Source organism: Salmo salar, chromosome ssa16, assembly GCF_905237065.1.
Source record: "Salmo salar chromosome ssa16, Ssal_v3.1, whole genome shotgun sequence".
Lineage (NCBI taxonomy): Eukaryota > Metazoa > Chordata > Actinopteri > Salmoniformes > Salmonidae > Salmo > Salmo salar.
The window spans coordinates 66722165-66746073 of NC_059457.1; the positions used below are offsets into that span (position 1 = coordinate 66722165).

Here is a 23909-nt window from a genome sequence, read left to right on the forward strand (position 1 = left end):
CAGTTATGGTGGCACCCCACTGGGGAGACACTGGTAGAATCGACGTTGTTTCCACGTCATTTCAATGAAATTATTATGTGGCAAAGACGCTGAATTTACGTCTGTGCCCAGTGGGACAGCACTATTTGGGTTTATACTGATGGACTTACTGGTGGTAGTATCTGGGACTGTGAGATTAGGCTGTTGGGAAGGTTGTTATGGCGACTGGCTGAGGTCACTTCCGCCCATGTGACCTGGAACCCATGGAGCTGTTGGGGTGGGAGTGGCGTAGACACCTCCCATGTAAACACAGCTGTGACGTTACCCTTGTGGGCCATGAAGGAGGCGGTCAGGTTCTCTGCCTTGGACAGCACCTTGGGAGGAGGAGGAGGAGCTCCTATGGGACAAACATACAGAGTGTTTGAGGGGATCAGTTTGAGCAAAGAGACGTGCAGAATTTCAAATCTTGATCACATACTGACTAGTTATTTAGGATGCAAGGTGATATGTAGATCAGTGATTCTGCACAGTCCGACTTCAATGTAGTTGATCTCAAACATAGAGAGGTACACCAATAGACATGTGAATTGAAGGGTCAATAGGTCAACGACAAAATGATTAAAGTCCTCTTTGGGTGATCAGTGGTGTCTCACCTTCCTGGCCGGGACAGGCTATGTGTTTGGGGCTCTTGGCCCTGATGGTGGCACAGGAGGGGGTGAAGAAGAAGGTGGTTTCTGCCTGGGCACGTCCCTTAGTACCCAGTGGCTGGAGGTTCACTCTGTACTTACAGGAGAAGAGCAGGCCGTGGAGGCTGGCAAAGCCCTCCTATAAGAGGTTAAAGACAGTGGACACAGATATGATGAGAGCAGCCTATACTGTAACTCCAATAGAGATAGATACCCTTTGTCTTACTTGAAGTTGCACCATAAATCGGTTGTATGACTGAATGAAACTGGTTACCCGTGTGATAATCTTGTCCACTCCTTTGGTCTGGTTGTGTCCACAGTACTCTGGTACCCACTGGACACGATACCGAACTACAGTGGGATCTGAGAGAGATGGAAAGTAGTGTCAATCAATAATCATTCATCAATCAATCGCATAACATTGGTGACAAAGCACACATTGGCCTTTCAAAATAAGAGTCAATAGTTCACTTCTATAAAGCTCAACTTGTTCAGACAGAACAGATTATTTGACGCAAAATGTGCGCCGTGGGGAGCCCAGTGTGCGCGCCGTGGGGAGCCCTTGGTAGCGATGCTAGCTTACTGTGCTCATGTTCCTGCATGAACAGGATTCAGGATGTACTTCTGTGCATCTTATCAGCTTGTAAGAAAACAGCCTTTTGTTTTGTGTTTAATTACCAGCAAGCAGCCTGTACATTTACGATAATCTCTGTTTACACAACGATAGGGAGGTGGTGGTTAGAGGATTATTTCCTCAGCAACACTGCTATTCTTGTCGAAGGGCAAATCAAATGTGTGTGTGTGGATGTGTGTGTGTGCACAATGGTGCGTGCATGCACACATGCGTGCCTTTTGTGTGTGTGTGTGTGTGTGTGTGTGTGTGTGTGCAACCAGTCTTGCGTGTGTGTGTGTGTGTGCTCCTATGTGTGCGTTCATTCATGCGTGTGGCTGTGTCTGGGTTTCCCCCTGCATACCTGTGCTCCTCTGCCAGTAGACACGGACCTGCAGCTGGCCGTCCTGGTAGAAGGGGGTGCCCACATCCAACACATCAGGGATAAGGCCCTCGGGGACGGGGACCGGGTGGGTGCCAGACGTCTGCTCCTGCCCTGATTGTGGAACAATGAAAATGGGAACAAAGCGATGTTAGACCAGATGCAAACATACACTACATTTCCCTTTTTTACACCGATCGCCCTGTATACACACATCAATACACGAAAAGCAAAACACAATTACAGGAAACAAACACATTCTTCAGTAAAAAAGATCCTCAAGCAGCCTTTTCTGTCAATCCAGATAATTATAAGCAGGGACATGAACAGAGGGCAATGTACACACTATATATACAAAAGTATGTGGACACCCCTTCAAATGAGTGGATTTGGCTATTTCAGCCACACCCATTGTTGACAGATTTATACAATCGATCACATAGCCATGCAATCTCCATAGACAAACATTGGCAGTAGAATGGCCTTACTGAAGAGCTGTGACTTTCAACGTGGCACCATCATAAGATGCCACCTTTCCAACAAGTCAGTTCGTAAAATTTCCACCCTGCTAGAGCTGCCCCGGTCAACTGTAAGTGCTGTTATTGTGAAGTGGAAACGTCTAGGAGAAACAATGTCTCAGCCGCAAAGTTGTAGGCCATACAAGCTCACAGAACGGAACTGCAGAGTGCTGAAGCGTGTAAAAATTGCCTGTCCTCGGTTGCAACACTGACTACCGAGTTCCAAACTGCTTCTGGAAGCAACGTCAGCACAATAACTATTAGTCGGGAGCTTCATGAAATGGGTTTCCATGGCCGAGTAGCCGCATACAAGCCTAAGATCACCATGCACAATGCCAAGCTGGAGTGGTGTAAAGCTCACCACCATTGGACTCTGGAGCAGTGGAAATACGTTTTGTGGAGTGATGAATCACCATCTGGCAGTCCGACTGACGAATCTGGGTTTGGCCGATGCCGGGAGAATGCGACCTGCCCCAATGCATAGTGCCAACTGTAAAGTTTGGTGGACGAGGAATAATGGTCTGTGGCTATTTTTCATGGTTCAGGCTAGGCCCATTAGTTCCAGTGAAGGGAAATCTTAATGCTACAGCATACAATGACATTCTAGACAATTATGTGTGTCCAACTTTGTGGCAACAGTTTGGGGAAGACCTTTTCCTGTTTCAGCATGACAATGCCCCGTGTACAAAGCGAGGTCCATACAGAAATGGTTTGTTGGCCTCCCGAGTGGCGCAGTGGTCTAAGGCACTGCATTGCAGTGCTAGCTGTGCCACTAGAGATTCTGGATTTGAGTACAGGCTCAGCCGGCCGCGACCGGGAGACCCATGGGGCAGCACACATTTGGCCCAGCGTTGTCCAGGTTAGGGGAGGGTTTGGCCGGCAGTACACGCTGACACGGTGTTTCCTCCGACACTTTGGTGCGGCTGGTTCCGGGTTAAGTGGGCATTGTGTCAAGAAGCAGTGCGGCTTGGTTGGGTTCTGTTTCAGAGGACACACGGCTCTCGAAATTCGCCTCTCCCGAGTCTGTACGGAAGTTGCAGCGATGAGACAAGACTGTGACTACCAATTGGATACCACGAAACTGGGGAGAAAAAGGGGTAAGAAAAAAAGAAATGATTTGTCAAGATTGGTGTGGAAGAACTTGACTGGCCTGCACAGAGCCCTGACCGCAACTCCATCGAACACCTTTGGGATGAATTGGAACCCCAACTGCGAACCAGGCCTGATCGCCCAACATCAGTGCCTGACCTCACTAATGCTCTTGCGGCTGAATGGAAGCAAGTCCCCGCAGCAATGTTCCAACATCTAGTGGAAAGCTTTCCCAGAAGAGTGGAGGCTGTTATAGCAGCGAAGGGGGGACCAACTACTTATTTCTCAACTGTGGCAATCATGAAATTGTCAGCCAGTGATTGTCAAGCAAATAACTGCTGGTCTCACAGTAATTGACGAATAATTAACATAAACACATTTAGCATCTCCTGGCTTCCACAAATAGCCTACAAGCCACTGATTCAAACCTTTGGAACATTACATTTTAAAAAGTCAGCTAAATCCATGTAATATAGTCTACACCATCACAATAAAGCCATTATTTATTTTATACAGGTCTAAAGAAACTGTAGTCTATTTCAGAAGAACAGAATAGAATACTCTGAGTTGTCCTTATGTTAGGCCCTGATCTGGCTATGCCATATTTGTATTTATTATGGATCCTCATTGGCTGCAGCCGAAGCAGCAGCTACTCTTCCTGGGGTCCTGCAAAATTAAGGAAGTTTATACAATTTAAAAACATTACAATACATTCACAGATTTCACAACGCACTGTGTGCCCTCAGGCCCCTACCACATATCTACAGTACTAAATCCATGTGTATGTATAGTGCGTGTGTGTGTGTGTGTGTGTGTGTGTCATATGGCTGTGGGCTACAGTACACTCGTTCATTTAGCAGACAAGATTTCCTTAGAATTCTGTGACATTATTTTATATTATTTAATAGTATGAAGAATACAATTGAACATAGCTGAATAAAATAGAAAGGATATTTTCTCCAAACGATTTGAGGGAGTGCGCACATGCGGCTATTCTGTGCTGAGCGGTTAACAACAAAACAGGTCCTCCTATGCTTCATTTAGAGTTACTTTAGTTGTGATACAGACGTTGGGCTATAACTTTTGATTTTTAATACATTCTAAGGCTGCATGACGAGACTAATGATTTATTTATTTTTTTAAGTTGTGTGAAAGGCTTGAGCTCTGCTTGTTTTTTTTGCGCAGGCTGTACACAGTCTCTGATTCAGAATTTGAAGAGCACTTGACAATGCCTCAAATTTCCCGGCGACATCCCCTTCGCGTGGCCGTAATGCTCCCTGAATAAATCCGTGCCTTTTGCGGCCATGACCGCGAATGCGATTATGCATGTAATGCTTTTACTATAAAGGTGACTTTTTATGGTGAAAATGATCTTCCGCCGAACTTGAAAGTCACACGCTGCTTATGTACAGTATGCCAGTTAGGCTCTACACCCCTTGTAAAGCAGATTAATGTGCTTCATTTTAAGAAGTTATTTGGCCACTTTAGTTGTGATACAAACTTTATCAAAACAGGCCTTTGGGCTAGGCTACATGAGGTGTGTGACTATGATTAGGAAAAGTCGCAAAAAAAGACATTGTTTCTTGTGCTGGGCATCATTGTATAATTCACAAGTGATATTGTCACCCATCAGACTATTCTTGATTTAATGATTTTGTCTTTACATATACTAAATAATATATGTGTTACATTTGTTTTGATTTAAAAAATGGACCTGTCTCGAAAACAAGGGCAGTGGAAAAAAAATACGTCATCTATGCACTTAAATAGCGAATGGAGGACGCTTTTCCCCGTGGTTCATTTTCATGCCAGCCAGGTAGGCTATACTCCTGTTGTAAAGAGAAGCAATGTGCTTAAAATAAGTTGAGAAATAAATATAGTAGGCATAGCCTATAAAAAGCTGATGGGCGCCACCTCTTTTTAGTAGAGGCCATCACTGTTTTCTCACACAATTGCATAGCCTATTGAAATGTTGCGCAATATGAGCTCATTGGCTCTCATGAAGTGTTTGATTAGATTTTCGATTACAATTGCATTGATGATGAGTACCAGGCAGTTAGCAAGTTTGGTAGGCTATTAATGACCATCAGCAGCATCAGAGCTTGGAGAAGCCTAATTACCGTGATAAACGGCCTTGTGGAATTTGACTGCCGCCATGACTCGTGACCGGCGGTGTTGCGGTAATACGGTCACCGTAACAGCCCTAGCAACTTTGGAATAAGATGTTCGACAAGTAGACTTTTGGTCATGTAGTGTATCACGCTTCCAACCTCAATATACTGGGTAAATATTTAATAGAGTTGCTAAATTCTGTAAATCCTCCAACTGGGATTTCTAGAAAAACCTGGGAACTGAGAATGTTCCCAGAATTTGGGAGCTGATAAGCATTGACTGTTGACGTACTGTGTCGTGTGTTGAAGTGCAGGGTGGCTTTGGGACTTTTCAGTGGGGTCTGTCCCCAATAGGACACAGCCTGTAGCTCCACACTGTAACTTCTGTTAACTCGCAGACTCTCCAGCTCCACATAGCTCTGCCCCTGGATACGCACAAAGGACAGAGGGGTTATGGGGTCAGGAAGACCGTTCTGTGTCCTCTGCATCCACACAACAAAGGTACAAAGTAGGTCCAATAACCACAGCATAACTTGTCGGAAATGTTCATTTTCCAAAACATACATGAGCTAATGCAGATTTTGGCTATTTAATAGCATCGATTTGCGATTAATTCACATTTGCCAGAGGCGACAACTATACAATTGCTTGGTTTGGTGTGTAAGCACTAAGCACCATCCGATTGGAGTGTTTATGGCATCAAAGCCACACACACTGCCATTGTTTATCCTTCCATTACATTTGTTGTGGCTTGAGGAAAGAAAGAACAGGCTTCCACTGTACATTGTCCCAGGGAATGTCCCATGTTAATGAGTGCCTACATGTCAGAGTAGAAAAAGGGTTCCAAAAGGGTTCTACGGCTGTCCCCATAGGAGAACCCTTTTTGGTTCCATGTAGAACCCACTTTGGAAAGGGTTCTACCTGGAACCACAAAAGGGTTATCCTATGGGGAAAGCCGAAGAAGCCTTTTAGTTTCTAAATAGCACCTTTTTTTCCTAAGAGTGTAGAGGCTATGACCATAGAAATAGAATGACTAGACTGCCAAGGCCCCTCAGAGCACATCATTCCATTTCTATTGGTATGACTGACCTACCCCATGGGCCCAAAATGTCAGGGTAGGGGACTTACTCTATGACTTACCCCATTGACCATCTTCCTCCTCTTGGTCTTAAGTGGTGCTGTGGCCCCAGTGCTGCCTGTGGCCCAGCTCCAGGACACCTTGTAGTGGTGTACAGGGACATCCAAGTCTGAGGGGATGGACCAGCGCAGCCGGACCGACACCGCCCTGCCACCGGGGCCAAAGGTCATGTTGGACATCCTCAGCTCAGATGGGGCAGGGGGGCTGGAGGGGTCTGGGGAAGACATCGTTAATCAATCAGGTGTCATTGGTCTGACGTAGACATCAGTAGTGTTTCCGGTGTTTCTATGTCAAAGCGTTTTGTTATATTTCAGTCTTCTGTGATGTGTATATAAAGTGTAATATTGGGATGCAAACTCAAAATGTAATACAGTTCAGCTCTATATCTGACATGGTTGATTCTTTTTTTAAGCCCATAACCATGTGTGTGAGGTGTATACTTGTGTTTCAAAGTAGGTTTGTTTAAGACTACTAAGAATCTGTGTGACCCTGATTAAGCCCACTGCAGTGAAAAGGTTAATGACATTACAGCTGCCAAATACATGAAGCTTTAGTAACTGTCTATTAAAGATATTCATATATTGACTGGAAGGTATTACAGCTCTACGGGGCTAAAGCACAATACAGCACTTCAGAAATGGCCAAAAGCCAATGTAATTAGTCTGTATTCATCTTCATTACAGTCAGTGCAATATCACCCCAGGGTGATTAAGTCAGCCTCACACACATACACACGCAAGCAGACACACACACAAACACAGACACTCTGCCTGACCTTTCTTGGTGTGGATGTGGCGACTGGGAGTGGTGAACCCTCTGGTCCCGTGGACGTTCACTGCTGCCACTCTGAACTGGTACCACCGGCCTGCCCGGATATCAGCCAGCCGCGCTTTCACCTCCGTGGTCTAGAGAGAGAGCGCAAGAGAGCGTGAGAGAGAGAGAGAAGGCATAAAACAGAGACAGAGCGTTGTTTAACTTCATGAACAATCAATACATTGCCACACTTTGAATTCTAAGTAGATTACATTCATTTGTCCCTTTATAATCAACTAAAAACAGTAGCAATAAGTAAGCATCCCCAAAAAGGCTGACTAACCTGAGCTACCACCTCCCACTGTGTAGCAGCGTCCTCACTGGGTTGGATCCCGTAGTTCCACCTCCTCTGGAGCACGTAGATGACCGGCTCGGCCGACACGTTGAATCGGGTGGACCAGCTCACCTCCATCTGACCAGACCTCAGCTCCTCAAAACTCAGCTCCTTCCTGGGCTTCAGAGGGGCTCCTGGAAGGGTGAGGTGGATCATTTCAACGTCACATGTGATCATTCGATTTTAGTCACTTAGCAGACGTTCTTATCCAGAGCAATTAGGGTTAAGTGCCTTGCTCAAGGGCACAGCGACAGATTTTTCACCTAGTTAGATTCGAACCTTACATGACATCAGTAAATTATCTATGCAAAAGTTAAAAAAATGTTCTCTCATCTTTGAATTGGCCCACAAATTGGTTGCAGATAATATACTGCTCAAAAAAATAAAGGGAACACTTAAACAACACATCCTAGATCTGAATGAAAGAAATAATCTTATCAAATACTTTTCTTTACATAGTTGAATGTGCTGACAACAAAAATCACACAAAAATAATCAATGGAAATCCAATTTATCAACCCATGGAGGTCTGAATTAGGAGTCACACTCAAAATTAAAGTGGAAAACCACACTAAAGGCTGATCCAACTTTGATGTAATGTGCTTAAAACAAGTCAAAATGAGGCTCAGTAGTGTGTGTGGCCTCCACGTGCCTGTATGACCTCCCTACAACGCCTGGGCATGCTCCTGATGAGGTGGTGGATGGTCTCCTGAGGGATCTCCTCCCAGACCTGGACTAAAGCATCCGCCAACTCCTGGACAGTCTGTGGTGCAACGTGTCGTTGGTGGATGGAGCGAGACATGATGTCCCAGATGTGCTCAACTGGATTCAGGTCTGGGGAACGGGCGGACCAGTCCATAGCATCAATGCCTTCCTCTTGCAGGAACTGCTGACACACTCCAGCCACATGAGGTCTAGCATTAGGAGGAACCCAGGGCCAACCGCACCAGCATATGGTCTCACAAGGGGTCTGAGGATCTCATCTCGGTACCCAATGGCAGTCAGGCTACCTCTGGCGAGCACATGGACGGCTGTGCGGCCCCCCAAAGAAATGCCACCCCACACCATGACTGAGCCACCGCCAAACCGGTCAAGCTGGAGGATGTTGCAGGCAGCAGAACGTTCTCCACCGCGTCTCCAGACTCTGTCACGTCTGTCACGTGCTCAGTGTGAACCTGCTTTCATCTGTGAAGAGCACAGGGCGCCAGTGGCGAATTTGCCAATCTTGGTGTTCTCTGGCAAATGCCAAACATCCTGCACGGTGTTGGGCTGTAAGCACAACCCCCACCTGTGGACGTCGGGCCCTCATACCACCCTCATGGAGTCTGTTTCTGACCGTTTGAGCAGACACATGCACATTTGTGGCCTGCTGGAGGTCATTTTGCAGGGCTCTGGCAAGTGCTTCTCCTGCTCCTCCTTGCACAAAGGCGGAGGTAGCGGTCCTGCTGCTGGGTTGTTGCCCTCCTACGGCCTCCTCCACGTCTCCTGATGTACTGGCCTGTCTCCTGGTAGCGCCTCCATGCTCTGGACACTACGCTGACAGACACAGCAAACCTTCTTGCCACAGCTCGCATTGATGTGCCATCCTGGATGAGATGCACTACCTGAGCCACTTGTGTGGGTTGTAGACTCCGTCTCATGCTACCACTAGAGTGAAAGCACCGCCAGCATTCAAAAGTGACCAAAACATCAGCCAGGAAGCATAGGAACTGAGAAGTGGTCTGTGGTCCCCACCTGCAGAACCACTCCTTTATTGGCGGTGTCTTGCTAATTGCCTATAATTTCCACCTGTTGTTTATTCCATTTATTGTCAATCAGTGCTGCTTCCTAAGTGGACAGTTTGATTTCACAGAAGTGTGATTGACTTGGAGTTACATTGTGTTGTTTAAGTGTTCGCTTTATTTTTTTGAGCAGTGTATATTGGTTGTAACCAACCAACAAAAAATGTACATACTGTAGTTTCTACTGTGTGTACTGGAGGTTGCTGTACCTTTGTAAAGGTTCTTGGGAGGTTGGCAGGTGTGCCCACAGCCGTTGGAACAGCACTTCTTCTGGGCAGAGCACTCTCTGTCCTCCTCGCATCCCTCCACGCACGCCGCCGCAAATCCGCTGGCCTTTTCAGGGGCAGGGCAGTCACCCTGCTTCACTGCCACCACCGAGCGCAGGAACTCACAACTCGTCACACACTCCCAGTGCTTCTTGGGAAATGAGCGCTGGGGTGGGGGATTGAGAGAGAGAGATTAGAGTGTTAGAAAGCACAGATGCTTTACTACTAAAATAACATGACCAAAAAAAACTGAAGAAACTGTAGGAAAAAGATCAGTTTCTGATTACGTTTGACTGAGTAAGGAAATTGAGGAAGCACAGAGGTAGAAGATGTCTGTGTCTGATTACGTTTGATGAAAAAAAAAATCCTATGGAGGAGAATCTGAACCGAACTCTACTAATTTAGCCTCTCAACATGAAGCCTCTCCTCAGCGCGTTCCTCCCCCCTAACTTAACGAAATGGGAGGCTGTCAAAAAGTCATCATACCTCACAAAGCTCCCGGCACTGGCTCTTCAGGTCCCAGGAGGCCTTGCAGGGTTCCAGGCACTTTGAAGGTGACAGAAACAGAGATGGAGGTAAGGGCTTGTTACACCTTCCATGCCACCACAGGGGATTTCTGAAGCAGCTTATTACAGTAAAAAAACGTGTCACCATGGTTGCCACTAACTTTAAGCAGTTTGAGGTTTATTGGGATGAATCTTTGTATGTATCTGACATCTGTGGCCTTGTCGGTGTTCCTGACTCTCTTGAGGAGAGAACAGCTAAAAGAACTTGACAGCCGGTTGCTGGGCCTACATTTAATTTGGGGAACATCATTATAAGGGAAATAAATAGGATGTTTGAAAATCAAAGAACACCACTCTTCCAAAGTGTGTTTGTTAAGTATGTGCTTCCTGTAGCGGCTTGTAGATCTGTACTGCTGTCCTTGTCCCCTGAGTGACACTCTTCCTGCATGAGTAACCCAGGCTAGACTGCCCAGGGGAATATTCACATTTCCAATTTCATGCTGCAATGAAACACAGTGGTTGGTAGCTATGGAGGAAAGGCAGTGGGGAATGTTGCATCTAGGGGTAATTTGAAAGTTACCATATTACAGTAACAATATCCATTTGATGTCACTCTTTTTCTAGGTGTAACTATGCTGAACCAAAATATAAATGCAACGATTTTACTGAGTTACAGTTCATATAAGGCAATCAGTCAATTTAAATAAATAAATTAGGCCCTAATCTATAGACTTCACATGACTGGGCAGGGGCACAGCCATGTGTGGGCCTGGCAGGGCATAGGCCCACCCACTTGGGAGCCAGGCCTAGCCAATAAGAACGAGTTTTTCCCCACAAAAAGGGCTTTATCACAGACAGAAATACTCCTCAGTTTCATCAGCTGTCCGGGTGGCTGGTCTCAGACGATCCCGTAGGTGAAGAAACAGGATGTGGAGGTTCTGGGCTGGCGTGGTTACAAGTGGTCTGCGGTTGTGAGGCCGGTTGGACGTACTGCCAAAATCTCTAAAAAGACGTTGGATGCGGCTTACGGTAGAGAAATTAACATTCAATTCTCTGACAACAGCTCTGGTGGACATTCCTGCAGTCAGCATGCCAATTGCACACTCCCGCAACTTGAGACATCTGTGGCATTGTGTTGTGTGACAAAACTGCACATTTTAGAGTGGCCTTTTATTGTCCCCAGCACAAAGTGTACTTTTGTAATTATCATGCTGTTTAATCAGCTTATTGATATGCCACGTCAGGTGGATGGATTGTCTTGGTAATCTCTGGGGTCTTTTATTTCAGCTCATGAAACATGGGACCAACACTTTGCGTTTATATTTGTGTTCAGTATATAAACTCGGTATGCTTATGGTTATTATTTTTTACTTACTTATGCCTTGACACAAGTATAACAGCATGTCCAATACACTCCTACAACCTTCTAGAGAAAACCTCAGCCATGTAATGCGTTGTTGAAAGTTTAAGGCGTGAAGATGGGAGTTATCCAGGGGCAACGTTTTGGTCGGAATGAGAGTGGGAAACACATTTATCTTCAGTTGCTGTGAAAACATGAACAAGTGTGTGTGTGTGTGTGTGAGTGTGAGTGTGTGAGGGGTGGAAAGTGTTGGTAGTTGTCGGAAACTCTGAATAATGTGAAGGAAGGAGGCGCACGTTTAAATGCAGCTGAGGTGCCCACTTTATGGAGGGGGAAATGCGGAGACCCTGCCGAGCTCGCCCCAGGCCCCACTGCTACTTCTATAGAAGGAACATCCTGAAACTGCTAAAGGCTGACGTTGTACCCTTTCCCATTCAGTAACACATGCTCATACATTCAGCTAGCTCCCTCTCACCCCTCTACTCTCCTGTAGTACCCTGTCCTTGCTTTCCTCTCTCCTACAGTCCCTCCATACTACAACGTAATGCATGTCTAAAGCTCTCCCATAGCGTCTAGATCCTCGGCTCCCTGCCATAGCCGAGTGCCATGCTGTACTCTGAGAGTCCCTGTCCTGTCATCTCTTATCTCCCTTCTCTGGTCTCCAACTTGAGATTCTTCCTCTAATCCCAACTGACGCTCAGACTCCCGTCTCCTCGTTTCTTATTGTGCCTCGGCTACGCTCCATTTTCTGCCCCATTTCAAACTCAAACCAAGCATTCCTCTCCACTTGCAACCAAACGCAAATAAAGCAGAGTTCTAGGACTCTGATAGAATGTCTAGGAATTTACAGAACACCTAAGGACTCTCTTCCACTGATGGCAACAGACAACGGAGTGTTACCCCTTGATGGCATAAATTTGATATACATTTCAAAGTCAATAATGCTTACTCTTAATTTTGAACACAGGAAAACCTGCTCTGTTTTACAAAGGAACCCGGGAAAACAGGAAAAGCACCACCAGAATGCACATGGCCATTTCAGGATGTAGTAGGACAGGAGTGAACCGTTTCCTTTGTGAACGACGGTAAATAATGGCCTCAGTGACTTCTCTGCTGACCGTGCATAACGCTGCTATTCTGTTGGGGGAGACTGAGCCTGCTTCCCAAACGGTAGCCTGTTCTCTATATAGTGCACTCCTTTTGACCAGCGCCATATGGGCCCTGGTCAAAATAAATGCACTACTTAGGGAAAAGGGTGCCATTTTGGGATGCGCCCTGGCTGTACTGTAGCACACAAGTGTTTGATACAGTGCCCAGACGACACCCTCCCTGGAGGAAAGCATTTGTCTCTCCCTTCCTGTTTCTACAAATTGAACAGGCTTTGAGGGGGTTCCAGAGTCTTTCTCAAGAGGACAAGCCACCTCTCTGTAGTACTAACACTGTGCATTATTTAACATGGTCATGTCTGTGGTGGAAGATGCATTCATGTGGTGTGCATTCAAAAGTAGTGCACTATATATGGAATAGGGTGCCATTTCAGCCTTATTTATAGTCCTTAGGGCCACATCATCCCAACTGCTAGACCAGTAAGTGTTAGTTAGTACACTAATGACTCCCAAGTGCCGCCTAAACGCCAATCTGAAGGAGCCGAGGCTTGTCGTGAGGTGATAAAAAAAATAAAAATAATAATGACTTGAACTAAGCATTCATATCTGCAGAGCTGAGAGGCTGACAGGCAGCCCGGTGTAATGGCATGGCAATTATGACCGTCCACGGCTCTCCTAAATGAGGCACTGAAGCGATCCTGTCATCCCCTGCTAAGCCTTTAAATGAAGATGTGACCGGACTCCATTTTGTCAGGCTATGGTAATCATCTATAGTAGCCCTAATTGACTGCCTGCCTCGAAGAGATAGTGACAGGCGGATTAACAGTCACCCATCGTTACCAGGGAGGTCCACAGAGACAACGTGATGCTGAGTGTGCACGGGCAAAGTACAGGATGATCGGACTATTGTGACCAAACATGATCATAGCTCTGCTGGATGTAGTCATTGAGGGCTTTAAAAAAAAAAATGGCAGCACTGTTGTTGTCTTCGATAAGTTGCGGGTGGACTTTTAGTGTAGCTGTAAGCACTGCTGCAAGCAATAACCAAATGCAGACATCCGATGGCTTATGCAGCGAAAACAAATCATCTCCTGTAATCAAATACTGCAAAACATGAGGGTCTGACTTCCAAATTTGTGGTTGAGCTGGAACTACAGTACAGCTTTCATAGTAGGCAGTGACATTTCAGGAACACCTTAAATCAGACTGGAATCCTTGGGCAGCCTATCAAATCTAATGTTGAGTTCTAGTGATATACAGAACCGTTGGTGGCACATAACCGAACTGAAAGCAAAGCAAGTTTACTTTTAAAGTGAGACCCGCAGAGACATTAAGATCTCCTTAGTGAGAATAAATTGATTCTTGATCTCTACTTCAGAGCCTCTAATTTGGCAATTAGCTGCCGTGTAATAAACATTCTACAAGGAAGAGAATTCTAATTGGCTGTGTTCTTTCTTAACAAGAATAGAATATCATTATTACTTTCTTTGTGTGAATAAAATAGCATTGTCACTCTTCAAGAAAACAAGGAGAGCGCTGACATTTTATTATCTGTAGCTTGGTATCCAAACTGATATGCTCAGTTTCACCGTTAAACAGAGCATATTGGTTTCGGGTTGCAGGCTATATTACATGGACCTAGTGTGGAGGATGCTATCATGCTGCAGGGATTGACCTGGTTTAAAGTTTGAGTGAAAACTCTCTCTGGAGTTCTGGAGAAATCTGCTGAGCAGTTGGCCAAATGTTTTCACGGACCCACCAAGAGAGGTCAGAGCCTGTCTGACTACGTTTCTGCTGCAAGCCTACCCTGGGGTGTGTCTGTCTGTCCCAGAGAGAGACGCGTGTTGTTGTGCTTCTCTCCCATATGGCGACAAAACACACAACTAGCCAGAGTGTTATACTGTAGTAAACAAAGCAACAAAACAATCACAAAGGCAATTCTAAACTGATTAGGAATGTGGCTTCAGAATAAATAGCTACGAGTGTGAACGTGTTATTAAAAAAAACATTATTCAATTTATCAAAAACATATGAGATAATATTGTTCATAATGGTATTTGACTGTTGTTTTCATTATGAGATATGATAACTGTGCAACCATTCTATTTCCGTATACTACAGTATAGCCTGTGGAATAAGCACAAAAGCAACATGTCAGCTTCACTTCTGTACACTGCAGGGATTGTATACTGCAGGGCTGTTAGAGAACGTTACTGTCCTCATTACCAGAAATGAGTGGAACCTCATTACCCAAAGACAGTTGACTTCCAGAGAGGGATGTGGAGAAATGTATTTGATGAAAACACAAAGTGGAGAGACTAAGAGCTTAACAGCCAAGCATCCATCTAAAGCACCTGTCGCTATACATTGCAATCATATATTATGTAGGCTCTGTGACCGACAGATGAACAGTACATAGCTAGCTGCAGTATATTTGCTGGCACAGTGATGTATGGTATTGCATGGTAAATAGAGTACTGTGTAAGAACCACTATGACAATGATGTATCATGCTATTTGCTCAGCTGCTGACTTTCCCTGAGAGTTTTTCCTCTGAAAATAGATCATTCAGTTTGTGTGATTGTCATGTTAGGTATGGTGCGCATGTAAACATCTGTACGTTACCTTGGCACACTGTTTATGATTTTGACACCAGCCCAGGTATCCATTGTTCTGTAGGGGGAGAAGAGAGTAGAGGGCAGTCAGTAGTATAATTACTAGGGAGAGAAGAGAGTAGAGGACAGTCAGTAGTGTAATTACTAGGGAGAGAAGAGAGTAGAGGACAGTCAGTAGTGTAATTACTAGGGAGAGAAGAGAGTAGAGGGCAGTCAGTAGTGTAATTACTAGGGAGAGAAGAGAGTAGAGGACAGTCAGTAGTGTAATTACTAGGGAGAGAAGAGAGTAGAGGGCAGTCAGTAGTGTAATTACTAGGGAGAGAAGAGAGTAGAGGGCAGTCAGTAGTGTAATTACTAGGGAGAGAAGAGAGTAGAGGACAGTCAGTAGTGTAATTACTAGGGAGAGTAGAGGACAGTCAGTAGTGTAATTACTAGGGAGAGAAGAGAGTAGAGGACAGTCAGTAGTGTAATTACTAGGGAGAGAAGAGAGTAGAGGACAGTCAGTAGTATAATTACTAGGGAGAGAAGAGAGTAGAGGACAGTCAGTAGTGTAATTACTAGGGAGAGAAGAGAGTAGAGGACAGTCAGTAGTGTAATTACTAGGGAGAGAAGAGAGTAGAGGACAGTCAGTAGTGTAATTACTAGGGAGAGAAGAGAATAGAGGACAGTCAGTAGTATAATTACTAGGGAGAGAAGAGAGTAGAGGACAGTCAGTAGTATAATTACTAGGGAGAGAAGAGAGTAGAGGACAGTCAGTAGTGTAATTACTAGGGAGAGAAGAGAGTAGAGGACAGTCAGTAGTGTAATTACTAGGGAGAGACGAGAGTAGAGGACAGTCAGTAGTGTAATTACTAGGGAGAGTAGAGGACAGTCAGTAGTGTAATTACTAGGGAGAGAAGAGAGTAGAGGACAGTCAGTAGTGTAATTACTAGGGGGAGAAGAGAGTAGAGGACAGTCAGTAGTGTAATTACTAGGGAGAGAAGAGAGTAGAGGGCAGTCAGTAGTATAATTACTAGGGAGAGAAGAGAGTAGAGGACAGTCAGTAGTGTAATTACTAGGGAGAGAAGAGAGTAGAGGACAGTCAGTAGTGTAATTACTAGGGAGAGAAGAGAGTAGAGGGCAGTCAGTAGTGTAATTACTAGGGAGAGACGAGAGTAGAGGACAGTCAGTAGTGTAATTACTAGGGAGAGAAGAGAGTAGAGGACAGTCAGTAGTGTAATTACTAGGGAGAGACGAGAGTAGAGGACAGTCAGTAGTGTAATTACTAGGGAGAGAAGAGAGTAGAGGACAGTCAGTAGTGTAATTACTAGGGAGAGAAGAGAGTAGAGGACAGTCAGTAGTGTAATTACTAGGGAGAGAAGAGAGTAGAGGGCAGTCAGTAGTGTAATTACTAGGGGGAGAAGAGAGTAGAGGGCAGTCAGTAGTGTAATTACTAGGGAGAGAAGAGAGTAGAGGACAGTCAGTAGTGTAATTACTAGGGAGAGAAGAGAGTAGAGGACAGTCAGTAGTGTAATTACTAGGGAGAGAAGAGAGTAGAGGACAGTCAGTAGTGTAATTACTAGGGAGAGAAGAGAGTAGAGGACAGTCAGTAGTGTAATTACTAGGGAGAGAAGAGAGTAGAGGACAGTCAGTAGTGTAATTACTAGGGAGAGTAGAGGACAGTCAGTAGTGTAATTACTAGGGGGAGAAGAGAGTAGAGGGCAGTCAGTACTGTAAAAGTTAAAGTCTTAACTACTGTCCTAACTACCATGTAACAAAAGTCGAAAGTGTACAAACACGATTTTTACCCATTCATGTTGGCAACACAGCTTTTGAAGTGGCAAAGAAAGTGACCTAAAGTGAAAGTGACTAAGTGAGCTAATGTCTTGAGGAGACCGAGCAGGCCAGTCACAGGCACCCTGGCCTTCGTCTGTCCAGTGCAGCCACAAGGGTCTGGAAGGGGTGGTTGTGGGCAAAAACGACCGCTGTGTCCTGTGCCGGCAAGGCTAAAGACAGAGTCATCTGACTTCTCTGTCATTATCAGGTCAATGAATGCCTGCATCCCAAATGGCTGGTCAAAAGTAGTGCACTATGAAGGGAATAGGGTACCATTGGGGACTCATCCAATTCATCATACCCATGTTATGAAGGCTACTATGGCAGCCCAAGGGACATGAAAGTCAGGACAGATAAGGGCATTTTGTTATGTCACTTTGACTCAATGAATGGAGCACAATATGACCTCTGACGCAAATCAGAACTAGTCTCACAAGTCAGACAATTGTTTCCGAAATACTACATGTGAAAGACTGGAAATCAAGGGTACGGCTACATCCCAAATGGCACCCTATTCCTTATATAGTGCACTACTAATCCTGATTGATGGTGGCACTAACATGATTTGAAGTCACTGTCCGGGGTAGATTCAGTCATGTTAAAAAGTCTCCATCAAATCTCAGAAAGGGACTTTCCAATATGGAAAGTTACGATAGATTCAACGATCTGTACCAAGATGTATTTCCGTGGCTGCTTCCGGCACATTGCCAACAGAGACCTTTCAAACAATATGCTTCATTCTAGTCACGTTCATCTGTCCATTACTATGTGTCGAATTGATGAAAACGTATAGCTGAAGCGTACTGTAGCTATATACCCAAGTCTGGCAATAAGAATTAGCCATTTTATAGGCTGACATGACATAGTATCCTATCCACTCCTACAATGGGTAGATTTGATCTATGACAGGAATTCCATCACAGAGGGAATAGATGGACTGCCCTTGCAATCTAACATTGACCCTGCTACATGATCCGTGGGAAGTAGTGATTAAACAGGTTAAAGGTCATATCCTGACCCTTAGAGAGGTCGCGAGTGCTTGACAGTGTGGCTAATGATCTGATGTCAGTGCAGTTCCAGTCCTATGATAATAAACCATAGCTAATAGCCATGTCTCACTAGTCCCCCATTCCATATTCCCTATGGATCAATTCATTCAGTAATCTATATAGGCCTACTATGTGGGAGTATACTAGTGGGCATTCTCACGGGGCCATCCTTCCAAATCCTGAGGCTGAATAGCGAGTAACTGGGCATGTTCACTGCTAAGGCTAAGTTATCTCCATGTACTGTATGTTATCCAAGGAGGAGGACATGAACTTGATCATGTGACCTGGGTGGCTCAGTCAGTGTGGTAGGCTTGGGACTGGAGGGGCAGTGAAGGGCTTGGTATGGACGTAATTAGGATAACAAGCCTCTCTCTCCATCAGCCAGTAGGTTGCTCCACTTCTCAATGCAGAGTCAGATTTAAAAATGGGACATGGTAAAGACAACTTTCTAATGAGGAGTACAGTGTATAGTCAGTTTCCTGTCAGAACATGGTACTGAATTGTCTTCATATATTGTGTCTAGTTTGCTTGCAAACTTAACAAATCTGAAGCAGTTATTGTGAGGCCAAAAACTAAACTTCAGTTATCAGTGAATAGTCAACTAAATAAACAAATTAAATATAAACAATGAAAACAAACATGTTCTCGTTAATGGGGTGGTCTATTTCAAGCACATTCTTGTTTATTAATTCATTTAGCATTAAAAAAAGTTAATGGAATATTATATAATGCAGTAGAAAAATTCTGATTGCCTGCGTTTGATCCAACTTTGACTTTATTCCATGAAGACAGCGGCATGCTCGCGGGCTTGTTTTGGCCTTACCTCCACCTGAGATCGTTTGGAGAGCGTCGCTATACGAGTGCTGTGCAAGCTGAGGCACCGAGACGCACATCTCCCTCTGTAGATGTCGTTCATAGACCGGGTCTCGTCTTTCTTCCGCGTCTTCGCATTGACACTCAAGAACAAGAAAGTCCACAAACACAGACTCGCAAATACACCTCGACTTTTGAATAACGACATTGTCGGGGACTTCTCTCTTGCGTGTTTCGCCTCGTCGCGACGGGACGGGTTTATGACAGTTTGTGGATGCAGCCCGGGAAACTGATGAAACTTCCATGTCGAAGGGAGGAGCCAGGATCTGAGCTCAGCCTGCCATTGGAAGACATTTACCATAAACGGCAAATGATCTCAGGTACGATGCGTGTGATGAGTTTGGACCGATGCCATCTAATTGTTTAATTGCTGACGTATTTTAAATTATGATTGCCAAATAGCCTCCAAAATTACAATCTAAATGTAAGGGATCATTTACCTCACGTTATAAATCTAGGTCTAGTATTATCTTTAATGATAATGTCCTGCTTCAAATGAAGAATGCATTTTGATAAAGGGTAATTATACATGAACAAAATCGACAGAATCCACTCCTCAGCACTCCTGTTCACCTGTAACTCACTACACCTGTTTGTGGTCTTGCCCAATGCATTTTCTGGAGCCTCAAAAAACAAAGAACTGCAACAATCACTTCATAATCTCTTAAATGTTATCCTTGACTGTACTGAAAAACCCAAGTTCTACATATTCATTGTGTCTTATTTGGGATTCATCCCTTCATTTTCATTAATTCATTCAGTATTTCGTTAATTCATCCATTCATTCATTGAAACTTACCTAACTAACAAGTTTGTTGCCTCATGGAAACCTATCTTGGGGGCGGGAAGTTACACAGCTTCCAGGGATCCCCATCATTTTCACCGGTAGCAGAGAACAACATTTTTATGGGCAAAACTATAAAAACTAACCACTAACATATCTCACAAAATATCTCTCCACGTTTTGGCATCGTTTTCTGGCCCACGGAAAGGAGAGAATATGACGTGTAGGAAATATTGAAGAAATCCTCCCGTAGTTGGTATTTTTTGCTCATGCTCGTTGAAAAATAGTCTCTGCTTGGTGCGTTAGCCTCCTGGGGTGATAATGACTGGCCCATACCTCTTCGATGTTAGGTTTTATAGAGTGGTGCTGTGCTGAGCTGTGTGGAATCACAGCAGCTGTGCCGTCTACTAACTACAGTGTCATAATTAGTCTACAGGTGAGGAGCGTTTCTGACACTGGCTGCAGTTCAGAACCAGAGTCAGGTTCAATCTGTCCATTTACAGTAGCTTTAGTTTACACAGAGTGAGATTGCGGAGAGTGAATGGTGAAGAGTTTGGTAACTCAGTCTGTCTTCCGTCATTTGGACCGCAATTGCATGTTTAAATGCAATCATGTATTTAGTAGAAATGGCATGGGGCCCCTCTCAAATCCTTGGTCATGCAATGCTGAGTGACAGTGTGTGACTATATCTTAAAGGGGCAATCCACAGATGCTACATACATTTTTGGCCTTATAAAATAAGAAGAATATAACTTTTATAAATGCCTCATTTATAATGCCTCAGAACCAAAAATATAAGCTTGTTTTATATCATTTGTGTGCAAACATTGTACATGTAAACAAACACTATATAGCCTCAAAATAAACTTCAAACTATATTTTTTTCTGTCCTTGCATCAAGAGCTCTGTATTTTTACCAAAACAGAGGCAGGGTAGCCACTTTGTTATTGTTTCAACTACAGATTACCCTTTTAAACTCTAAGGCTATATATCAGGCAATGCCAGAGTTACTCAATAAATGACGCATGTACATTTTATTCACCTGGTGGTCCAACCACACTGCAACTTTCAAGTGGAGGAATACCCCCTGCTCCTTTAAAAAACATTTTTTAAAGAATATGTACTTATATGCATGCGTGTGTGCAGAGAGGGGATCCTTGCAAGTACGTGGTGGAAGAAGTAGCTAGTTGGTGTGGGGTCCTGCAGTCTCCTGCAGGCTGCTGAATGGTATTTTCCACAACCCTGGTGGTTTCCTTTCCTGACTGGGGGAAGCCGCTGCCAATGGGGTGTCCCCTACAATATGGGTCATAAAACCAGGGTCAGGAAACCCCTGTGTCTATGCGGGAAGGGGGGAATGGGCGTGATACGAGTTGCCTACTTCAGCCATCAACGTTTGTATGTGTGTGTGTTTGTGTGTGTGTGATTGTGTGTGTTTACGCATGCGTGTGCGTGCGTGCCTGTGTCAGTGTGTGTGTGTGTGTGTGTGTGTGTGTGTGTGTGTGTGTGTGTGTGTGTGTGTGTGTGTGTGTGTGTGTGTGTGTGTGTGTGTGTGTGTGTGTGTGAGTGGGGGGGATTTTCGCTGGCAACCTTAGTTTACAAATACAAATATTCCCTTGACTGTGTTAGTATTTAGAAAACAACAATCACATTTGGAGCGTGATCATACAATTCCCTAGGAGGTGTAACGATCGGTTATTGGAGTGTAATGAAATAAATCAATAACTATTGACACCGACGGAGCTTGTCTCTCAGCATGGGTGTTTGAGTCAATACACTACTACACGGAGTCTCATGACACTAGGGCTGAGTCCCAAATGGCACCATATTCTCTACATTTCACCTTATGGGCCCTGGTCAGAGTAGTGCACGAGCCCTATGGGTCCTGGTCAAAATGAATGCACTATATAGGGAAAAGGTGCCATTTGGGACACAGGCAAATAATCATTATCTGTATAGAGTTTGAATTATTAATACATTTTAGTTTTGTTAATCTCAAATGCGTGATCATAATATATTGTAGGAAACTGATAAATGTAGTTTGATTCAGCGTTTTAATAATGCATGTCTGTCACGATGGAGTGATCTTTATGCTGTGCCCAGCTGAACCATAAGTTATTTTTATTGGACTATGCTGTAATTTGGAGCTCTGTTGACATCTAGTGGAAGAATTATGTATCAGTTTATTTTCACTGTTGACAAATCGGCCCTGAACTCATGTTGTAATTATGTTGTAATATTCTCTGAGTAGAAGTGTGAAACTGCAACCTAAAAAAACATCTTTAACCTAAGACTATAACCTAAAAAAGATCCACGAACGTTGTAAACATGCAGATATTTATTCATTTTATTTTTAGGCTGTGTGTGATATAACAAATGGAAGACTAGAGAAGGCATTTTAAATGCACTCTCTTTAGTGGTTACAGAGGTCATATTTGCAGCAGTAGGTGTGGAGGAGTCCTCCCTCGATGCCCTGGAGATGTTCACACTCTGTGCTGCTGATGAATCCTCGGAAACATGACACCATTACAAGGAGAGAGAGGTGGACAATGGGACACAAAACAGATGCAATCACAACATCAACAAACGTACACAAACAATATAAAAACAAGATTTCACTGATCGTAATGTTGTAGATGATGAGATATTGGGGAAGAGGAGGAATTAGAGTGAGTGGAACCTTTATTTGTGGCTTTCTCACATTTGATCTGAAATAATTCCTTCCAATAACCAAGTGATAAATGAGACGTCTCCACACACATCTTCATTAGTGTGTCTGGGCGACACCGGTAACACTGGAGGGCCTCTCCTACATCTAGACAATACAGTACCACAAACTCAGTTAAAAATGGTTTGTTGTAAACTTTAATATTGTGTTCTTATTTGTCAGTATATTGTATATCCACTGAATCAATTAGGTTGTTAATACAGTTCACAAACACTATACAGCATGTTATTATCATGAACGCAGAGTGGAAGAGTTTCAGTGTTGTTTTGAAGTTATTTCCGGAACATTCTATTCACTGACATACCACAAATATAACTCATCAGAAGAAGGAAAGATATAGCCAAGACTCTCATCTTCACTGCTTAACCAAACACAGGATAGTCCGAGATATTTTCTTTACCAGGTATTTTAGAATGGTTATGTAAATGTCACCTACAGAATGTAATAATCTCACCTGAGTTCTTGTGCTTCACAGGTGTCTGTGAAACTCTAGTGTGAACACAGTGCTGTCCTCATATAAACTGCCTTATCACTGTTACATAAATACAACTTTATCACTGAAGTTCCTGATAAAGATGGTGTAGTGTTCTGAGAATTGTGACACGGCAGGCTGCCATGGGAAGTATTCTAGGAATGCCACCTGGATCTTTCCCACTTGGTCACTATAGTAACGGCAGAGAAGCTCAAGCCTTGGGTGGTGGCATATAGTGCTGCTCGGTGCTCATGTTTTATGCCATCAACTTACCTGACCAATCACATGCTAAAGAGTCAGATGATATCTGTATAGGCCCATCTATTTTATCCAACTGAATCATGCATTCAAGTTAAAGCTGACATCAATAAGCAAATGGAAATTGTTGGGGAATGAAGCAACTTTAATTTTGTAACTGCTTCACAACAACAGTAATAGATGGTAAATGGACTACATATGTGGTACTCTTGCGGTGCCAGACATCACACCAAATTAAAGAATCAACTATGGTAGTCAACGGTTGTCTCAGTTGCATAGGTCAGAGGGACAGCACCAGACATGAATGTTCTCACTCTCGTCTCCAAACATCTGGCATTCTGACATCTGCATGCGTCTCTTAAATGTTTAGGGAGCTGTGGAGAGAGGATTGAAAATACCAGATACCTAAAAGACATAACCTGGGCCTGTATTTATATAGCATCTCAGAGTTCTGATCCAGGAATAGGTCTTCCGTGTCCATATAATCTTATTCATTATGATCTAAAAGGATAAACTGATCCAGGATCAGCACTCCTACTCCAAAATGTGTGTGTTTTACTGATCATTTAACCTTGGTAGGTCGCACCGATGAAGCACAAGGTAAAGTGGCCAAGTGAAGGAGGGAGCTAAATACGAAGTG

At 44.1% G+C, this 23909-nt stretch overlaps 1 protein-coding gene across 2 annotated transcripts in view; it reads right to left on the reverse strand.

Annotated features, from left to right (window-relative positions):
* The window catches only part of LOC106574267 (anosmin-1), a 33552-nt gene extending 14313 nt beyond the window's left edge, over positions 1–19239 (reverse strand). For both annotated transcript variants that reach the window (XM_014150050.2, XM_014150052.2), the window contains exons 1-12: positions 18981–19239; positions 15304–15351; positions 10194–10253; positions 9651–9873; positions 7610–7794; positions 7289–7418; positions 6516–6727; positions 5668–5800; positions 1640–1771; positions 940–1028; positions 633–804; positions 150–376 (exon numbers count right to left, since the gene is read on the reverse strand). In XM_014150050.2, coding sequence (XP_014005525.1) covers positions 150–376; positions 633–804; positions 940–1028; positions 1640–1771; positions 5668–5800; positions 6516–6727; positions 7289–7418; positions 7610–7794; positions 9651–9873; positions 10194–10253; positions 15304–15351; positions 18981–19178 — 1809 coding nt within the window. In that variant the 5' untranslated portion in view covers positions 19179–19239. The remainder of the gene's footprint in view (positions 1–149; positions 377–632; positions 805–939; positions 1029–1639; positions 1772–5667; positions 5801–6515; positions 6728–7288; positions 7419–7609; positions 7795–9650; positions 9874–10193; positions 10254–15303; positions 15352–18980) is intronic.
* Between the last annotated feature and the right edge of the window lie 4670 nt (positions 19240–23909).